General features: G+C 40.6%; 1 protein-coding gene across 1 annotated transcript in view; it reads right to left on the minus strand.

Annotated features, from left to right (window-relative positions):
* LOC147679577 (solute carrier family 2, facilitated glucose transporter member 11-like) overlaps positions 1-21,950 on the minus strand; it is a 510,350-nt gene that overhangs the window by 93,218 nt on the left and 395,182 nt on the right. The window contains exons 8-9 of the mRNA XM_086943162.1: positions 18,018-18,128; positions 7,716-7,817 (exon numbers count right to left, since the gene is read on the minus strand). Coding sequence (XP_086799288.1) covers positions 7,716-7,817; positions 18,018-18,128 — 213 coding nt within the window. The remainder of the gene's footprint in view (positions 1-7,715; positions 7,818-18,017; positions 18,129-21,950) is intronic.

Below are 21,950 nucleotides of genomic sequence, written 5' to 3' on the forward strand. Positions count from 1 at the left end.
AAACAGTGACCCTTGGGTTCCCCAAGCAAGAAAAGGCTAAGGAATGGAAAAAATATAGACAAGGGCAGCACAGAGAGCAAACAATGATGAACTCCAAGTCAGACCCCTGGTCACAGCACAATAAAGGAAGCCATCAGTAGCATTTAGCATTTCAGTGAAACCCATTACATCCACCACAGACTGCATACACAAGAGTGATAGGATACAGCACTGAAATGAACACTGCCCCAATCTCTGAGAAGTCAAAGCATATCATTGATGGATAGCGATATAAACACCAAAGGTGTTATGGAGTCATAACCAAGTTCATCAGACAACTGGAGTCAGAAGAAAGCAGGTGTGATGTCACAGAGGAATCATGCAAGAAAGCTCCTGCGACTACCTCCTCCTGCTGCTCCTTCTAGCTTCGGCATGAATAGGACCATGCTGCTCAAGCCATGGCAATCCACCCTTTGCACAGTGGCCGAGAACTGGTCCATTTTAGGAGCGCAAGGTGAAGGGCAGCAGGACCGGCCTCAAGAACCCCTGTCAAAGGCATCTGCCCAGTCCCATAGCACCTCTGGTTGAGTAAAGAAGTGTGATCATTGGCCGTCTCTGATCTGTAGCTTTGCTGGGACAAGAGGAGTATATTTAAGGTCCATATCTTGTAGTTTCTTTTTGACCGGATGAAGGAAGTCTGTTGGCATTGGACCACTAAAGTGTAACCCGGAAAGAACATCACTCTTGTATTGTCCCAGTAGATTGAGTCTCTTCCTGGGGCTGCCGCAAAGATAGCATCACAGTCTTGGTTATTCAGGATCTGTGCTACCATGGGCCTGGGCAGTGCCCTCCGCGTGGGCACAGCTCTGGGACCCTCTGTGCTTGCTTGTTAATAAAATGAGGAGAGAGTGTATTGGGGGACATGTGCTTTTTCAGCCAATTCTTCAGGAAAATTGTAGGGTCTCCACCTTTTGCCCCTTCAGGCAAACCAGCAGTGTGGATGTTATTACGGCTCGGAAGTCCTTTGGCATATTCGTCTGATTTCATCAGTGAGCTACCACTGCAGAATCTCTTCTTCTGTTCTGTTCGGATAGGTCTTGAGTGCAAAGACAGAGTTCATTATCTGCCAGATCTTTTCCATTGACATTTTCTGACAATTTATGCTGATTTTTTTCAAAAGAATAGCAAAGTCATTTATCAGGGAATCAAACATGGCCTTAAAGGCCTTTTGAGAGTCTGCTATTGCCACCAATATTGTGTCAAGTTTGTACATAGGGGTCCCCAGCCCTGGTTAGTGTGGGTGGTTGCAGCCAGATGGGTACCAGGATTAGATTTCATGTGGTCCTGTCCAGGTGAGTTGAGAGCTACCAGGGTCTGCAAGGTCTGGGCCGGTTGCCCTGGAGGTTTATCTACATGAGATCTCCATGTGTCTCTGGACTTGCCCATTTGACAGAAAGATAGCAAGTGAAAGACAGAAGATAATCAATAAGTGGGAGTCACGAGGCTTGGATACCGCCTGATACGAGGCCCGTCTCGCCCAGAGATGACTTGCCAATGTTACAGCCAGTATGGGGGCAAAAGTATCATCAAAGTCAAAGCAGTTCTCTCAGAATCATAGAATTGTGAAGTGTTTCTGGTACTCGATGTAAGGCAGGGCGGTGGGTGAACTAGAAGAGTTTGCAAAGTTGGGAGGAGTGCACCCCTTAGGTACAATACCAGCAGTGTAGCGGTAACAAGAGTAGATATGATGACCGCGTCGCTCTGTATTTCCCAAGTCGTGGCCAGCAGTGTAGATGCAACAAGAGTCGGTATAACGACTACCTGGATCTGTGTTCCTCAGGCACTACCTCTGCAACCAGCACAAATCTAGGCTTCCTCCTGGGGCACCCCATGTACCTCCAATGGTGTCTTGTTGAGACTAATAACCTCTATGTATGGATGTGAGTGAGGTAATGGGAATCAGGCCTTATTGTCGAAGTCCCAGGGCCGCCCGAGCTTTTGTGCACTGAATGTAGGGGGGAGAATGGCCCACTCCATCAGGCACCAATCGCCTCAGGGACCCCAATGCTGGCCCATGTGGAGTCCCAGGAGTCTCCCCTCTGCGGCGGATGGTAGTGTGGAGTCAACAAGGCCCACAAAAGGGCTGCAGTTGGGTCCAAGTCCCCTGACACCCCCTCATGGGACTGCATAAAGCAGTAATCACCAGGGCGGCCAAATCAGGAAGAAGGAATGCATTTCCCCATGCAAGGCACTGGGCACAGGGGACTGGGCTGGGGGAGCCCGGCAACATTCCAGAGGAAAGGTCCTGGCGATATGGACCCCCTTGCAAGGATGGTGCCGACTGACCGTAACCACCACATCTGTATCTGGGGGCTTTTTTAGCATTTGATTCAAGGTACTATAGTCAGTTACATAAAAACCGAATCTAAATATTTCTATAAATCTCACTATATTTTGATATAAACATCAATAAAATATTATTATGCAGCGTGTGACTTGACTGCCAAGCATGGAGCTGCATTTTAGGAGAGCTTGGGCTCTCTGCTCCCCAGGGGAAAAGGCTTATTGTAGTGGGAGCTCCCCTACAAGACACCTTCATGCTTAACTATCAAGCCACAACCTGTACTATAATATTTTATTGATGTTGTGATCAAAATATAGTGATATTTATAGACATTTTTAGATTCAGTTTTTAAGTAACTGGCTATAGTACCTAGACTCAAAAGCTAAAAATTGTTCATTAACATATGTGAGCATTGGTACTTTCAGTTTGTGACCTAACCATATCACAGACATTAGTGAAATATCATTTTGGGGTGATATATGTCTGATATAAATAGGAAGGGAATTCTTACATCGCTCTTTTTCAAATAGCACCTAGGTATGTACATAATAGTTGAAGGGAGCACCTATAGAATAAGGTATATATCAATAACATTGACTCCCATACACATTGTGTTTCTTCTCTTTCATGTTACCAGCATGACATATTATCAGCCTTGAGAAAGTTCATTGTTGGATAAAACGTGTTGGCTCAACCATCCGTATTTTATATGATAGTGTGAAAAAAATAACTGCAACTACACTCACCACTTCTTTTGTGTTCCTGATTACTTGTTTGAAGAGGAGAAAATAAGGACTGATGCATTTGACCACAGGCAAAGATATTATATTTGTCGCAACACCATATGCAAAAATACGACTATGAGTGCTCCAATACTAATTTGTCAAATGTGATATGGGAGAGATACTCCATGGGTTTATGTTACTCTGTTTATAGACATCTTGCAACAGATGTCCAATATTGTATGAGCACAAATACTTGATCAAAAAGAATTGTATCTTATGGGTTGGGACGTGCAACAGTAGTACCATAGTTGCCTAGCTTTTTGTAGGAGTGTTGCCTATCTAGAAGAAAAACATCGTAAAAAATTGGGCTTTGAAAAATATTGAAAGTGTAGAGGAGCTCCAGAAGTCTGGATGTAACCTGGTTTTGGTATTCGACCTGCTCCCTATCATGTTCGGCCTACATTTAGCCTTAGGTTCTGGTGTTAAACTAACATTGGTAATGATGTTTTTGAAAATGAAGGTACATTAATAAATAAAAAATGCATATCTTTTCAACATTATGGTTTAGAAGCATTTTATATATGTTTACAAGTTGTATTATTTTGAAAGAGATATATGTAACATAAAATACATTTTCATATGTTATTAACATTCATTTTAGCTTTAAAAAAAAAGAAAAATGCAGAATACTCCTTAACTTCGATTTTCTGGTGGATTGCCATGCTTCTCTTCCAGCTGACAAAGGAGGGGGCCTTGTTATGATGGATGTGGATTTCTAGCTAAGAAAAGGGACAGAACATGTCACGGATGAAAACACCTATCTAAAACTAAATCAAGACCCGACAACGGAAATTTCAAAAACTCTTGATAAAATTCTTGACCAAGCAGAAAAGCTCCACTGGATTGACGAAAAGACAAGAAAATATCTACACCAAACTTATCCCAGGCATCCCTGGATTTACTTCCTGCCTAAAATACACAAACAATTGCACAATCCACCGTTTCGACCGATCGTATCCGGTTGTGGATCTATTTTTGAAACCCCTGGCAGATTCATCGATCATTTTTTAAAATCCTTTGTGTGTAAGTGGCCAACTTACATAGAAGACACTTCTGATTTTCTGAGGAGTTTGACAACAATTTCAGTAAACAACACAGAGGACTGGATTTTATGCACAATAGATGTTGTGGCGTTATATACGTCGATCCCACACCAATCTGGATTGGAAGCTGTTGAATGGGCACTACTTCAAGACGAAGGGTTGGAAAGCCAAAAATGCATGCTGCTACAACTATTGGAGTTCTATCTAATGAATAGTTATTTTGAGTGGCAGGGTGTTTTCTACAATCAAATGAATGGCACATCCATGGGTTTTCCTGGAGCACCTATGTATGCCAATACATTCATGGCGAAATTTGAACATGACCACATACTGACTGACCCTTTCTGGAAAGAAGGCCTGGTATACTTTAGACGCTACATAGATGACATCTTTGTAATCTGGCGACAATCTGAAAGTTCGTTGTTGAATAACATCACCCGCCTCAATCAAGTGGATCCAAGGATACAGTTTACATTCACTATCAGTCATGATGAAATTTCCTTTCTGGATGTCATGGTCCAATTGAAAAATCAGATCATTGAAACCAAGTTATTTAAAAAACCGACAGACAGGAATAATGCACTACTATATAGTAGTTTTCATCCTAAAAACCTTATTGACAATCTGCCCACATCTCAATTTATGAGAATCAAACGGATCTCTTCAAATCCAAATGACTGCAAAACATCACTTCTTGAACAAAAATCTAGATACATACAAAGAGGATATCCTGAACCTATTCTAAATAGACAAATTACAAAGGTCAACAACATGACAAGAAGTCTTTTGCTCACAAAACAAGAAAAAACCAGCACTACCAGAATGATATTTGTCTCCAAATATTCTTCAGCATCGAGAGACATTAAAAGGATCATTTCACGTAGATGGGAATTATTGGAAGTGGAATCTGATTTTCAGAATCTTTTCATAGATAAACCACTATTCGCATATACAAGAGCACAAAACTTGAAAGAACTTTTAACTAAGCCTTCAAGAGTAAAACCAAAAGGAGGATCCTTTCGCGGCACTCCTAAATGCTGGAATTGCAATAACTGCAACAACATGATACTGGGTAATACATTACTACATCCCAGAACAGGCGAGCAAATACCACTACATCATACGTCAGATTGTAACACTGATTTCATTGTTTATTCGATTAAATGTCCGTGCGGACTTTTGTATGTAGGTAAAACTACAAGAAAATTCAAAATTCGAGTATCAGAACATAAGAGCCGGATACGAAATCAGAATTCTACATCACCACTGGCGGCACATTGGATGGAGAAAAGACATACAATTGCGCAAATCAAATGCCAGATCATTGAAGTAGTACCCCGATATGAAGGCAGAGATAATGACCATACCCTCCTCCAGAGAGAGGCTTTCTGGATCAAAAGATTACAGACTTTGACCCCATCTGGGTTAAATGATAAATTTGAAATGAGCTGTTTTTTATAGTATGTTTACGCAGGCTTGATGACAGTTCTAATAAGCCACTAGGAATCCGTTCTAAAAATACTAGGTAAACACACATGATTACATATTAGATGTTTACAATTATAACACACTGGAAGATCTATTATGTTTTCTTACTAAACAAGGTTATTTGTTGTATATGCATAAGGTGTAAATAGCAGGCAGGTCATTCACAATTATTGTTGACGTTATGAGATTTGAATAGTAAGGTGTACCATAGGTATGTTTTGCAAATTCATTTTTTTCTAGTTTCGAACACATGCAGTAATTATCTACGTTTTTTTCTTTGGATAATATCACATGAGGTCCTGTATTTGTGAGGAATAAATGGTGCGTTAGGTTTTTGTTCGTGGCATAAAGTTTTAGGCGTTTTAATCATGGCGCTTTGTTTATCAGTTGTGGCTTTTCATCTATTTTTTACATTGTATTTCTTCATACTGAGATTAGCGCTATAGTAAATATATTCTCAACAAAGCTAGAAGTGTTCATACACATAATAACAATATGCGCGGTGCCTTCACATGGTTGAGAGGTACTAGTACGTAGCAAGGATAGTCCGTTGCCTATTTTTATTGACTACCCGGAAGTTTTGCTTATAAGCCGAGTACGATGACACGGAAGTGCATCATCGAACCAGCCAGGCATGTCAGTTCGGAGCGTCTCCGTTTGTTAAGAGGTAAGCTTGTGTGTCAGTCGTTCCGTATCTACCGACTAGTGATATTTTCAAAGGTACTGATGTTACCTTTACTCCTGTAGGAACAGACGACTTTCAGAATGCTTGTAGACGGTTTTCACAACTTCGTCTTGTTAGAGGTGAGCCCTTCTTTATATCGGCTTAACGTAATGGTTTGTGATATACTTTGCTGGTACTGATAGCATACACTTGTTTCCTCACAGAGTCGGCTATAATTAATATTTCATTATCGCTCAACCACGACGTTCGTCCTTTGTTGAGGTGAGCACGCGTTTTTCTAACGTGCATGTGTAAGTTTGAATGCTCATGTCTAATAGCTATAGCGACTGGTTCATTTCCATCTCCTTTTGTAGATAGAGGTTTTTATATCTTTTCGAGGCATGTGATTATGTTTACATTGGTAACAGCTTAACTCACGAGTTTCATTTAGGTTTAAGATTGTGTGCTAATGTACTTGCTAATTATAATTGACAGCGATTTTGTGCTTATGTACCTATTGGTCATACATGACTGTGATGATTCCTTGTTTATTGTAAACTACCATTAAGTTCTACAAGTGTAATGAAGGAATGGTAATTACACATTACTTAATGCTTTAGAGTGTATAATTGTTTATTTCAAACATGTATGTATGGCATCGTTTATATATTGTTTCCTTGTTTTTTCAGTCCACAACAGGAACCCCTGACGAATGGACAAGAACGTCCCGAAATGCATTGGGTGGTTGTTCATGAAATATTAACAAAATCTATATTGCAAGTCCAATATGATTTGATGTAATGAATATTGGATCGAAATGTTGGTTCAACATTTGAAAATGTATTAAATATACAGCTGAATAATTTGAAAAGTTTTGCATGAATGTTTATAATTCATACCAAGTAGTGCGCACTGTAGTCCTAGCAGCCCATGTGGTGTTAGGCCTTTTTTCATATCTCTTCCAGCATTGTCAGATACAGACCGATGCCTTGTAGCAACAGCAACATGTTTTTGAATTTTAGATGTATTTGTTGTGCCATCCTATTTATACTTTGTTTCTGTTGTCTCCCGTGTGGAGGTGGCTCTGCCATACCTACATCATCGAAAAGCCAAATTCAAATAGGGTGGCCAGAGGGCTGAGCTAACTTCATCTGTTGTGATTGGCTGATAACTCCATTGACAGAGAAAGAAAAATGTGTCAGAGGCAGCAGAAGTTTGATCGAGTGCCATCTATCAAACCACCAACTCTATATAGTGTGACCAGAATTCCATTGTTGAGAATGGCTTTACACGGACATTTCAACAGTAATACGGCATATGTCAAACTCTAAATCACCCTCGAAGGCTTAAACAACTCTTCATATTAAATGCGTTTGCTACATAATATTTGGTAGTTGAACTTGGCTACAAACCTGAAATATCAGTGTGACTGTTGCTACGAGGCACCAAAATGCCATTAACGAATATCCTCCAATAATGAGAATCCTTCTTCCTGTATATTCTATTAAAATACTCTGAAATCAGAAAGAAAAAGTGTATTTAATAAAAACCTTTACGCATCCTTTAATCCACTGATCATGACCATGTCTATTTGTATTTTTGTTGGTCTTACTTGGAATCGCACATTGCAATCACACATTATACCCCATTGGATAATCTTGTATCATATGTTTAGTTTTTAGATGAAAATGCAGACAGAACACAATATTACGAATATCATGACTAACATGCAGACATACTTGAATTGTACTTAATTGGAATGCCCACCCCCCTCTGGGCAGCATCACGCAGCAGAAATCAAGGTCATGTTCGAAGAATTGTAGTTCTCCACTATGTAATGATCATTTAGGCATGGGTTCTACTTCAATCTTAAAACTGTGCTATATTTTTAAACATCATTACCACATACATGGCTTTGACTGATTGTAAGACAATCCCATTATTAGCGTAAATTGAACTCTTGTGAACTAACTGAGAATTTGACAATGAAGATCCTGTTATTTCAGAGCCAAGTGGGTCTCCTGTTGGTTTAAAAAATGTATTTCTAGATCCAAACAACATTCATGATTTGCAAAGTTAGAATTTATTTAGGAAATTAATTAACCAATGTCAAAATATCTTGGACCCTAGGTGGTTATTTCCGTGGAATAAATAAGGGTTAGAAATAGGCAAAGGCGAAAACAGTATGCGCTGGTCATGAAAAAGAAAGAAAAAAATGTTGTGGATGTTCTGGAGCAAATGTCATCCTAGTTCCCACTTTTTAATTTTTTAAGTGGATGTGTGAAGGGAATAGCTCCTTATTTCATGCAGGTGCAAGAAAAAGAGCTCCTCTACAGGAAGACGATTTTCATATTGTGGAGATGCAATGGCTGTAAAAAAGACACAATGCACTTCAAACCAACTGCTAAGTGCAGAAGTAGTCTGCATGTACAGATCTTGTGTATTAACAAAAATAGGTAAATCTAAAAAAAGTAGACAAAAGTCTGTGAAATTTAGAATTGCTAATTTGTTGGCAAATTAGGAATCTTGTTTCTAACATTTCTCACACATATGGTTCACTTTGCCTAACCTATCAATAGGTGACTTGCCTCAGGGTCTGGCTGAAAAGGCTAACATCCTCTGTCGGATGTTACCTTCTTAGAGGTTCGGGGGTGTTACAGGAATAACAACTGTCATTATGTCCGCTGCTTTCCAGGGAACAATGAAGCGTTTCTTATTGACTCTTTACTGTGAGATGTGAAATTGCAATTCTTTTTTCAGGATATTGCATAATTTTCTGAATTACTTATTTCTCATCAGGTCACATTGCTTTAAAATATTTCTACGAAAGCTTTTTAGTGAGAAACCTACCTGCTAAAAGTCTATTTGAATTATTTTCATTCGAAAAATAATTAAGAACATCATTTTTCTTTAACTTGCCAAAACAAATCTTCAAAACATATTTTATGGAATTCGTAAAACACCTCTGCACTTTTGAAGAGAATCCGAAGCTTTTCATATTATCATGTAGCACAATTTGACTTAAGTTTTATAGTTACCTTGGGTGCCACATCTTGAAAGTTTTTTAGTTGTTTTCATTCAAAATATGGCCCAAGATGAGGTTTTCTACACCCTCTGACAAAAGCGCAGCCTCAATGCTAACCTATCAATTTGAGAAGGTAACCTGGTATATTGTAACCTCCCAGTCACCAGGGTACACTTTTAGGATGCTGAATTCGGCAACGATCAGTCCAGTAAGACTCACATGAATGTTTGTTTTTATTGGGGTTCACAACTTTTTTCACAATGAACCAACACACAAGAATACGCACTATGAGTATTTTTATGTTTTCAGTAAAACCGTGTTCTTATTCTTATGAAAATCCGTTGTATAGTTGTAATTATAAATATAAACAAAAAAGTGTCAATGAAGGTGAAGAATAGGCAAATATCAAAAGGAAAAAGAAGATACCTTGTATGAAAGGCAGACTCTGTGTTCTTATTCCTCTGTTGTTGCCTTCAGCAAAGCTGTCTTAGCACTAAAGAGTCTGTATGAGTTTCTAAAGTGGCCTTTTTCCGGCATACCTTGGCGAACAACAGACATGTTGTTCGGTATTGAGAAGGTTGTTCTACGCTTAGTACGTTGTGGCTTCCCCAGCAGATGGGTGACTATAGCCTTAGTTAAGGATGTTTTCAGCAGTGATTGCTTTAATCAAGTATACCAAGTAGCCAACAAATGTCCTCTCTGCCTTATGTTTGTCTGTACCGAGGTTACATACACTTTTCTGAAAAGGGCTGGCCTCATATTGAATGATGGCAAATAGAATAATTCCACAAGACATTGTAAATCATGGGAATACATTCATAGTTATTTATTGCACTATCAAACTATAATTAATCAAATGCATGTTGGACATGCACAAAAATAGTAAATGTAGCATGCATTCATAAGTGAGAAATCCGCACTCAATAAAATGAATATATGAAAAGAATGAGATGCAATGGGTGGGTGAGCAGAAGGAGAAAACTTGTCACTGTTGTTTTACCACACTATCTATATGAGCTAGTTGCTGTCTGTGACTAGTTTGGGATGTCTAGATACTTTAGATTAAAGAAATGTTATTAACCTGTCAGCCTTAGAGTGGTCTTCTCCCAAACGTTTTTCCTTCGCTCCTCCTAATTTTGCGGAAGTTGTTTTCACTGGCCCTAGGACTCTGTGAACTTTGCCACTCCTTACCAGTGCTAAAGTGCTTGTGCTATCTCATTTAAACATGTTAAAATTGGTTTATACTAGATTGGCTTAATTAATCTACTTATAAATCACTTTTAGACTGGTACCATATACCTAGGGCCTGTAAATTAAATGCTACTAGTAGACCTGCAGCACTTATTCCTCCGCCCACTTAAGTAGCCCTTTAACCCCTTCTCTGCGGGGTTTTTTCACCTCCTGTGTGGGGGGAGGGGGGCCGCGTGCGGCGCCGCCGTGCTGGTGACGAGCTCAGCTCGTCATGAGGCACAGCGGAGCTGCACTCATGACGAGCTCAGCTCATCACGGCCACACCCGTTTTTCGAACGTTCAGCACAGCGGGGAGATTATCCCCGCGTGCGAACGTTCCAATGGCCGTGACGAGCTCAGCTCGTCATGAGTGCAGTTTAACTGTGTCTCATGACGAGCTGAGCTCGTCATTAGCACACAACGGGTTTAAACATGTCCCAGGCTTGCCATTGCAGCCTGCATGCAGTTTTAAACAGCTAATTCGACTTAGCAAGATAACTTCTTTGCTAATCTTAAATTCCCATCTTATTGTATATAAGTCACCCCTAAGGTAGGCCATAGGCACCCCATAGTGTAGGATACATTGTAAACAAAAGGTGGTACATGAACGTTTATGTTTTATGTGTCCTGATAGTGTAAAAACCCCTACATTTATTTTTCCACTACACTACTCTGAGCCCTACCTCTCCCATAGGATAACATCGGGTTGCCTTATGATATTTAACAAGTGCTAACTGTAGAAATGCACCTTGTCAAATACTGTTATAGGCTGTTCTTTATGTCAGCAGCATTTTCTGTTGGAATGTTGCCTGTTGCTAAGATTATGGAATGTCAATGAACAAGCTCACAGTTGGAGCTGAGCTGCACTGAGCCTGGTGGAGTCCCTGCTGTTGTGGGCTCCAGAAACATGTAGCTGCAAATAAATCTACTTAATCTCACCCTACTTGCAGCGTCATCACTACAGATTTTTGGCGATGATCCTAGCTACATGGTGATACCCTGCATGCACTACTATTTCTACAGTTTTTCTCTGCCACATGGGCACACCTCTACACCCAGCTTTGGGCCAAAATTGGACAATAACCATAAGGTATGGTGCATGACTTTGTTATATTCGACCTCAGCTGAAAAATATTTCGATATTGCGTTTTTTTGCCTCTCACATTCCTTTTCATTGAAAGTACCCAACGGCCGTCTCGCTCAACTTTACCTGCATTAAACAGCTCGAGTGAAAGCCCACGTTTGCTCGTTGATATCACCTTACCAAGAGAGGACAGCCAGCATACTTGTTCCTCGCTCTACGCATTGAACACCTCGCTCTAAGGTCTGTGATCATTCCCAATGACGTTGTCTTAGCTTGTTCATTCCTACTTTGATTGTCACGCTTCACGTAACGCTGTCATGTTACGGTGGCAATTTTTACAGGCTGGAATAACCTGCCCTTCATTTCTCCTTCTTGATGTTGTTCGACGATGATACGAACGTCGGTAAGCTAGTGCGTGCATTCAACTCTTTTCTAGTATCAGCTAACGGTTAAACATCATGGCAAAACTTTTACGAGCTGGCAGAATCTCCACCGCTCCTACAAGTTCTATGATGACAAGCACATCCAACTTACACTGGTGCGTGTTTTTTTAAAATCGTGTCAGCTTACATTAACCTGGGAAGTTACGATTTTAAAATGTGAGGTATTTTTTTTCATAACTTATTATTCGTGTGTTTCTCGGTGACACACACCCCTCATGTGCTCACTTTATATTTTCTGCGACACACCTTGACTTTGCACTGTAATCATTTGTTTGTCACACATTGATACGCACACCTACCTCTTCGGCATCCTATTTCTCTGTCCTCTTCAATTTTGATTATGGCTACATATTAACCTTTTTAGATCTAAGCTACAGTTATAATGTGCACCATGCAAGCTGTGAAGCCTCCACCAGTATTTTTAAACACTCCAGGCGACCAACCTGTTGGATGGGAAATGAAATATGATATGACGCATCTGAAATATATTTAGGGGCAAACTCAAGAATAGGTTTGATAAACAGCCAAGCCTAATGGTACTTATACACTAATTCTTTAAAAGAAAACAGAATGAAGAAAAGGATGTGGACTCATACATATCAGAATTGCTGAGGTTGGCTGCATGTCAAATTTGAAAATGTCACTGATCAACTTATATGAGACCAATTTGTTTGCTAATGCAAGGACAAACACATAAGACAAACATTGTTCAGTTTGGGTGATCTGTCTTTAGACGAAACTATTAAGATTGCTTAGAGCATTGACATATCTATGTTCTCTTTGAAGGAGTTAGATGACAAGAGCACATGGTGTGTTAATGTTGTGAGTACTGGGAAATCACTTGTTAAGTCAAGAAACATTAGCTCCAATGTTGTTCCCAAAGTTGTAAAACCTGAAGGTCAAACTGTAAGTACTTCAAACACATGTCTTAGGAGCGCGAATGCCTCTCATTAAAAAAGTAGCAGATGTCCTGCTATTAGCCTGCAATTACTGCAAAAAGGAGAGCCGTTTCACAAACGTTTGTTTAAAATAAATGGAAAGCCATGTTTCAATCAGTGTTTGGTGACACCCTTGGAAAGATTAAAGGTTTTAAAAACTAAATTGTGGATAAAGATGGTACCACACCTATCAAACACAAACTGAGGAGTGTGCCATATAGTGTAAGACTGTCCTAGAAAAGGAATTCAAGGATTTGTGTGCGAAAGGAATTATCGAGCCTACGGAATCTTCATTGTGGCTTTCCCCATTGGTAGTGCTCACAAGAGGAGTGGTCAACTCAGAGTTTGTGTTGATTTGAGGTCTTTAAACAAATAGATATGGGTATATTTGCATCCTTTGCCCTAGATTAGTGACCTCTTTGCTTGTACCAGAGGAGCAAAATTCTTTTCCAACCTCGACTTGGCCAGTGTCTACCACCAAGTCGAGCTCCATCCTGAGTCCAGACATCTTACAGCTTTTGTGTCTCCATTGGGTACTTATCGCTGCATGCTGTTTGGGTTGGCATCGGTGGCACCTGTCTTTCAGAGAGTTATGAATAACACCCTTAAAGAGATAGATGGCGTTCTTGTTTTCCAAGATGACATTTTAATTTTTGCTACAGATTCATCCTCCCATTATCACACTCTTCCCAAAGTGTGGACATTGTTCAAGGAACATGGCAATGTCCTGAAGTCTGATAAGTGTCAGTTCTTTTGCCAGAACAGCTTACTGGTGGTCTGGCCAACCCCTGGAATTCCAACTTCTGGCCTCCACTATTAGGGAGTCCTCCTCTCCCAGTCAGCTTGGTAAAAAGTCTGGGAATCGTCATCAGTAACAGCCTAACCATGAAGGCTCAGATCAGCGGTCTCTGAGTGTTTTTTCCATCTCTGAAGAATTCAGAAAATTAGCAGATTCCTTTCCACCGCAGCTCTGACCCAAGTGGTTCTTGCCTTGGTCATCAAGCGTTTTGATTACGCAAACTCCCTGTATACTGGCATACCGGCCTACCAGTTGCATCGGCTGCAACTGGTCGAAAATCAGGCAGCTAGGCTTTTCTTTGGTTACTCCAAACACCCACATGTGAATCCATTGTTGAAAAGCCTTCACTGGCTTCCTTTGCCCCAACGCTACCTGTTTAAACTGGGCTTTACCATCTATAAAGCCCTCTCAGAACGCAGGCCTGCTTTCATCGCTTCCAAAAAACAGAGGTACATTCCAGCGCGTGACCTTCATTCTTCAAATAAAAATCAGTTGGTTCCCCATAGCTTCAAACGAAAGAATCATGTGGGTCTTAGATATACGATCTTGGCCCCCCAGTTCTGGAATACACTCCCCTCTAATTTGCGCATCGCCGCCTCCTACACAGAGTTTAGAGAATTACTTAAGACCTGGCTATTTATCCAGGCGTACAACTGAAGACTCATTCACTCTTGTACAACTGCCGTCCTCCCTCAGCGCCAAGAAACCACCTGGTGAATATGCACTCTACAAATTACTTTTAACATAACATAACATAAGAAAAAGTCGAATAATTGGGGCATATTGTTTCTCACCAAGGTGTCAGCCCCAAACCTGGATTACTGGAGGCTATTGTCAATGCCCCAGCTTCTTTTGATAAAACTAGTGTCCAGTCTCTTTTGGGGTTGTGTGAATATTACTCCAGATTCATCCCTGACTTTGCCACTATTGTCTGCCCCATTAGTGGGCTTCTCAAAAAGGGGGTGCTGTATCACCGGGGAAGTGATTGCGTGCAAGTGTTTGACCGCATGAAAACCCTGCTAAAACATTTCAAGGCCCTCAAACCGTTAGACCCTAGCCATACTTGCTGTGTGACGGTTGATGCCAGTCAGGTGGGTTTGGGGGCTACGTTGACACAGACCGTGAGATGTGTTGAATATATCATTGGGTTTGCCTCTAGAGTGTTAAGAGCTGCTGAAATCCAATACTCTTTTATCGAAAGGAACTTTTGGGTTGTGGTTGGGCAATTGAGAAGTTTCGCCCCTATATCTGGGGAAGTGTTTTTTTTGTGTTTTTTTACAAACTGACCATAAACCTCTAGTAAATATTTAGGGGGATAACATGGGTAAATGCTGTACACCAAGGATTTTGAGGATGGTTACAAACCTTTTACAGTATCAGTTTGATGTTAAGCATATTTCGGGGAGGAGGGGGGAGGGGAGAAACTGCAGACCGGATTCTTTTTCCCATTTCCCTGTGGGAAATAACGAACATGATGAAACCAAATTTAAGAATCTGATTGATGACATCTGTGAAGATTGCCTTGTCACTGCATTAGATATTCTAGTGTTGAGGATATGCTCTGAAGAAGAATGGAGATTCGCATTTCTTAACCTTTTCGCTGTGGCTCAAATCCGGCGCGCGCGGGCAGGGCTAGGGGGCGGGCGTGGCGCTCCCGTACTCATGATGGCTCCACGCAGTCATGAATCACGGGCGGTGTGTGCTCATGACGGCATGGAGCCGTCATGACCCCGCCCACTCACAAATTCACCCACACAGGCGGGGAATTAGTGCTGCGTAGGCGGAGCGTGGGCAGAGTGGCAGTTGCATGAGAGCTCCACGCGATCATGAGCACAGGCCGCCCGTGACTCATGAGGGCGTGGAGCCGTCATGAGCACGGAAGGGGTTAACGATTCTGTGTTACAAGATGTGTGTGCTTTGGTGAAGAAGGGATGGCGAAGGGAGAAGATTTTATCTCCTCTCCTACAACCGTTTTACAAGGTGGAGAGTGAAATCTCTTTGGAGGATGGTCTGCTCTTGAGAGGAGACAAGCTCCTTCCACCACATGTGTTCAGAGTAGACATAATAAGGAGGGCATGAAGGACAACTATGGGCCACGCTCACCAAACGGCACGTCCGGGACACCTTTTGGTGCCCTAGAATGGACACAGAAGTCGATGAGCTGGTCAGTGAGTGTTGTTTGTGTGTGGAGCATTGGACAAAAGTTTGAAGGTGTTTCCTCCTCCCATACTCCCCATTAAATGCTCTGATGGTCCATGGTTAAATTGATGTCATGGGACCGTATGATACTTTGTCAGGGCACTCTTAATATAATTAGGTTCTATTGGGATATGCTTCCAAGTGTCCTGAAAGCAAACTTGTCAAGAATGCAAACTCCAAGGTCAGCATTGAGTTCCTCAAGGAAGTGTTCATGAGGGAAGGGTTTCCAGAGGTTGTCGTTTCTGACAATGGTAAACAGTTTGTGAGCAGTGATTTTCAGTCCTTCTTGGAGCTCTCTGGAGTCAAACATTTGCGGAGTTCCCTTTATCATCCTCAAGCTAAAGATCTTATTGAGAGGATGAATTGTGTAGTAGGAGAGTGTGTCAAGTGGGCCACAGCTAATAATTATGATGTCAGTCAAGCCCTGAGCAGTATGATTTGGTTCTACAGGACTACACCTCATTCTTCTACTAAAATATTACCATTCAGACCCATGAGGGGAAGAATGGCGTGCACGACATTCAGGCCTGGATGGATGTCAAGGTTGTTGAAGTCTGATTCTGATGTGATGAATTTGATGTCTATTGTATAGGAGAACATTTGTGTGACCTAAACCAAACAGAAAGAATGGTTTGATGTGAAGGAAGGAGTTAAGATTTTGTTTCTAAATGTTGGCGACATGGTTAAAATTAAGTCCAAGTGCATGTGAAGAAAGGTGAAAGAAAATATAGTAAGCCTGCCAAAGTTGTGAAAATGGTGGGTATGCATACAAGTTGAGGGAGGGCATTGGTGGAATTTGGAAGAAGTCTCAAAAGTTCAGAATCTCAAGGTCCTTGGATGCTATGATCAAGGTCGTACCAAAATTTGTTTTGCTCCGCATCAGTTGAACTTGAGGATGAGTGGAAAGACATGTACTAAACCTGTTAGATTTAGGTAATTCTAAGGTCATTGTGTTTTTAATTTTTTTTTTCTTGATTTTTTTATTGTGGAAGAAGGAAAGGAATCTAGTAATAGACTTTGTCAATTGTTGTTATAGGCTGTTCTTTATACCAGCAGCATTTTCTGTTGGAATGCTGCCTGTTGCTAAGGTTATGGAATGTCAATGAACAAGCTCACAGTTAGAGCTGAGCTGCACTGAGCCTGTTGGAGTCCCTGCTGTTGTGGGCTCCACAACCATGTAGCATCAAATAAATCTACTTAACTTCATCCTGCTTGCAGCCTCATCATTACACTAACGCTTGATTGGGAACAGCAACATATTTTGTGTTTGGTGTCTGGGAAATTGTCAATAAAATCCTCTTTAATGGTAAAGTTGAATTTTAAGTTACTATTTTGAAAAGGCCAGTTTTGGAAAGTTGGAGCATACCACCACACTAGGGCAACCCAGTAACCCTCTAGAGGAATGCGAAAAAACATCAACACACACAGAAATCCCCTGAAGAAGAAAAAATTCATAAGATGCTTTGTTTGCAAACTAGCAGTAAGAATATCTGCTAACTTACTATATGCAAAAGATCGCAAAGACAAAATAGATTGTATCAGATATAAGAAGTTCATCTCTATATAATGAATATCAAACCCAATTTAATAATAAAAAACATTGAGCACAGTTCACCAGCATAGAGTCAAAACAATCATATCCATAAGTCGCACTATCCTGTGGTCCAACTCGGATCATTACTTATGAGTTTCAGTATTTACCATATATATAAATGTGGGCATATTGATAGATCATAATCCGAAATACTTTCAATAAACATAATTACTGTGTCTGGGGGACATGATGATAATCACTGCTCCATTGCAAACCTCGGGATGTAATAATCTTTTTGCCTGGTAACTAAGATTTACCACAACCTTTCCTTCTCTATTATTTGCCATATATTTTGAGAAGATCAGATACATTCATTGTCTACAGCAGCCAGCTGTACCTGTGGATTTTAGGTTACTGTAAATATTTCCATTCAGATAATCGATCACACTGATCATTACTTACACAAGTTATCACAGCAATTAATTCAAAAGCTCCTGCACCAACAGCAGCATAAGGAATATTTTGTTCAGGAAGTCCAGCGTTGGAAAAAATATAGGTTGCGTAGTAGTAAATCTGCAAAGGCAAATTGATAAAAATAAATCTATTTTATTGGCAATTTGGAGCAAAATTAAACTGAGCATCCTCCTTAGAATATCTAGTTCTATTTGACGCTGTTAAAAAACATCTCAGCTAGCCTTCAACATTTTTAAGGATTTTGATAGTAAATGCTCAAGATTTTTCACTTACCTGCAACTTTAATTCATATTTCAAATGCCCACAAATGAAACGCTCATGACTTCAGCATTGATGTGATAAATGTATTTAGAAATGTCATTAATGATCTGTGAATAATGTATTATTTTTTGGTGTGGGTATTTTTTGTTATTTAATGTCTCGATTTTAGTTGTTCCTTATTGGTAAAAATACTAAGAGGTCAAAAACATTGCATTCGGTGGTCGATTTATGGTTTGCATGACTGCTTTGAGAGTTATGGATTGCTGAGCTAACCATAAAAGGCCAATGTTAGTTGGAGTTCAGCTTTAATTTGCAACCATGAGAGTACTTACATGTCTTTTTTTCCCAGACAATGTCAAAGGGTTGTTTTAATGTATGTTAAGTGTGTTTTTGTGATTTTGGTGTAAATCAATGTAGTAGTTTTAAAAAAAAATGAAGGATCTAAATATATTGCTAAATGCAGGAGTACTGCAGGACCAGCAGATCAACATTTTAAATATGATTGGCTGCCTCACATCAACAAAGATGTTTGGCAGCCATTTTGGACTCGGGGCTCAGTCACAGTGTCCTGACAAAAAAGAAAAATAATATATACCCTAACCACCCTAGGCCTTGTGGGGGTGTACCAGAAGGACCCCCCAGGGGTACAGTAGTACGGCAGTACATTTTTCTTCTTTAAGTTGGACATGAGCCAATGTTGGACACTGGTCATTGCCCTTATCCACATTTAGTGCCAGATGTTAAGGCCCTTCTACCTGCCTTGATTAATAATTTCCTTTGCTGAGTGATGGGCATGTTTAAGATAGTGACATTGGCTATCCAAGGGTTGAGTAGTCCTAAGAAGAGACAGAACGTTCTGTTACACCTAGAAAGACATTCCAGTTTCAGTGCTGCAGGAGATGCATTTGTGAGCAGCTGAGATCTATACATTTGCTAGATCATGGGGCCAAAGAGTATACAATACTTCTTAGAGCACATATACCAGGGGAGTCACTTTGCAGGTAAGAAAAAGTATGCTTAAAGACGATCCGCTTTCGCGGGGATGAGCAGGGTTGATATACATATTTAGCTGGGACACTGCAGGGCATGCCAGTTATGCTGATTAATATCTATGCCCCAAATGTATGTTGCCTGAATTCTTTAATGAAAAAATGCAATTATGCAGACCAAACAATGTGATATGGGGGAGGGAGGGTTTATTTTGACCCCAAACAAGATAGTAATATTTAATCATCCACACGTGTCAAAGTTGTAGAAACAGTTGATTAAAGTGATTCGGTGACATTTTGAAGGAAGAATTGGGGGAGGAGTGGGCCTTCTCATTTTACTCCACGGTACATGTTGAACACTCATATCAATATCTGGCTGTACTCAGTGGAGGTGTTACTTTGGGTGGAAGACATCTCTAATCTGCCAAAACCCTCTCTGACCACCCCGTTTACTCTCACACTCGAGCTCCTAGACATTGGACTGATGCTTCCCAAATGGCATCCTTAGAGATTTTGCATTCTGAGAAGAACTCCAAATTGCCTTACCTTTTTTTTTTTAAAAAAAATAGGCTTAGTTGAATTGTTTGCTGCTATGTGGGAAATGTTCAAGGTATTTATCCTGGGGACTGCGCTGAGTAAATATGTGAGCGTTCTCAAGACAAAATGGACGCAGTTAGCCAAAGCACATAGAAAAACAATAAGAAAATGGCCCCAATAGGCAGACACTACTAGAGTAGAGCAAAGCCCTACAATCATTTCAGGAGTTTGCAGTCTAAAGACACAATAGCTCAAAACTATGGGGAAGGTAAATGGCCAAGCATGAACCTCTCCTGGCTACTGTAAAAGGCGCACCTGCACAATACACTCACACCTTTAAACCTGACACAGGAGACTCAGTTGGGGCACTGCAGCAATTGTACAGAGATTCCAGGCCTTCTACACACATGTATATCTCAGTAGAATTACTGCCAAAGACCTGCAGAACTATGTTGAAGATATTGCTCTTGCATGGATCGAGGATAGGGCCAGAGAATACTTTCTTGAAATACGAGATTCACAAAAGATAACACTGGCGATCAAGAGCCTCAATGGAGGTAAAGCCCCTGGAACGAATGGCCATACACTAGAGTTCTATAAAACGTTTAAGGTGATACTGGGACCACTACAGGCAGACTTGTACCAAGTGCCAGTGAACATTGGTGAATTAGACCCGACTACTGGAGAAGAGGTCATTTTCCACCGTACTAAAACCTGGTAGGGATGAACAAGATTGCAATACCTCTCTCGTTACTGAACTTGGATAATAAAATGCTTGCACATATTATTGCAAATAGACTTGCACCACTGATGTAAGTGCTGTGACACCATAGCAATACAAATTTATATCACAGAGGGCAACATTTAACAACCTTACAAATCTATTTGCTGTCATGCCTCAAGTCAGACCTGATGTGAGGGCTATTTCAGTCCAATTGGATGCTCGCTTCGCTTGAATGGCCCATCCTTTTTGCGGTCCTGCCTTAACTTGGCATACCCATACACTACAATGATCACATTGGAAAGGCACAACTGTACTTGCTGCACGTTCCGATCGCCAATAATTGTAGTCTACCCCTAATGCTCGATAGAGATGTGATATGCAAATTGCAGGGAGCTGGACTGGTGATGAAATAATAATTGTTTTTTGGTGGTAGATTTATCACTCTCCAAGGATGGAAGAGCTGTGACAGGTACAGACCACTTTCATGTCCTACGTTACTGACATGCTGCATCAATGGCGTCACCCTCCTCCTAGGAGGAACCACCTGAGTTTTCTCCTCTCTCCCAACCAGTCCGGAGAAATGATGGGTGTCTAGGCTGTATACACTATACACAGAAGCAAATTATTTTCTAAAAAGGCACTTGAAAAATGGAGGAATATCCTGGGGATTTATATCAACCTGGAAGTGTGGAAAATGGGTGTAGCCAAAATAAGCTCATATCTATCAACTATAGAAACAAGTTAATACATTTTACATTTCTTAACAGATTGTATTGTTCTCCCAGTTATTTGCACCAGATAGACCTGGATAAATCAGCACAATGCTTATGATGTATGTGTGATCCCACTATTTTTTTCCTCTGGCAAAAACTTTGTGCCTTTAATTCTGACTTTGTTTTTGCTGGCCTTAGGACTCATCACAGTTTACCACTGCTAACCAGTGCTTGTGTGCTTGTGCACTTTTCCTAAAGCACAGCAATATTGGCTGAAACCCATTAGCATATTTACTTTACTTAGTAGTCCCCAGTAATGTGCACTGCATGTGTCCAGAACTGGTAAATTAAATGCTACCACTGGTCCAGCCACGCTAGTTGTGCCACCTACTTAAGTAGCACTATCAACATATCTCGGTCGTGTGATTGCAGCGCCTGTATGTGCGGTTTTAACCTGCCATGTTGACCTAATGAAATCAAAATTTTGCCTGACCCAAATCTTCCTTTTTACTACATGTAAATCACACCTACGGTTGACCCTAGACACCCCCAAGGACAGGGTGCACTGTATTACAAAATGGTTGTGCCTCAGCACTCTAACATTTAACGGATACAACTTTAGTATCGTGGTTGGCTTCAAACAAATGGCCTCATCGAATAATCTTGTCTCAATGATTATTACTTGCATATGTTAGCT

The sequence above is a fragment of the Lissotriton vulgaris genome, chromosome 11 (assembly GCF_964263255.1).
Source record: "Lissotriton vulgaris chromosome 11, aLisVul1.2, whole genome shotgun sequence".
In the NCBI taxonomy this organism is placed as follows: Eukaryota; Metazoa; Chordata; class Amphibia; order Caudata; family Salamandridae; genus Lissotriton; species Lissotriton vulgaris.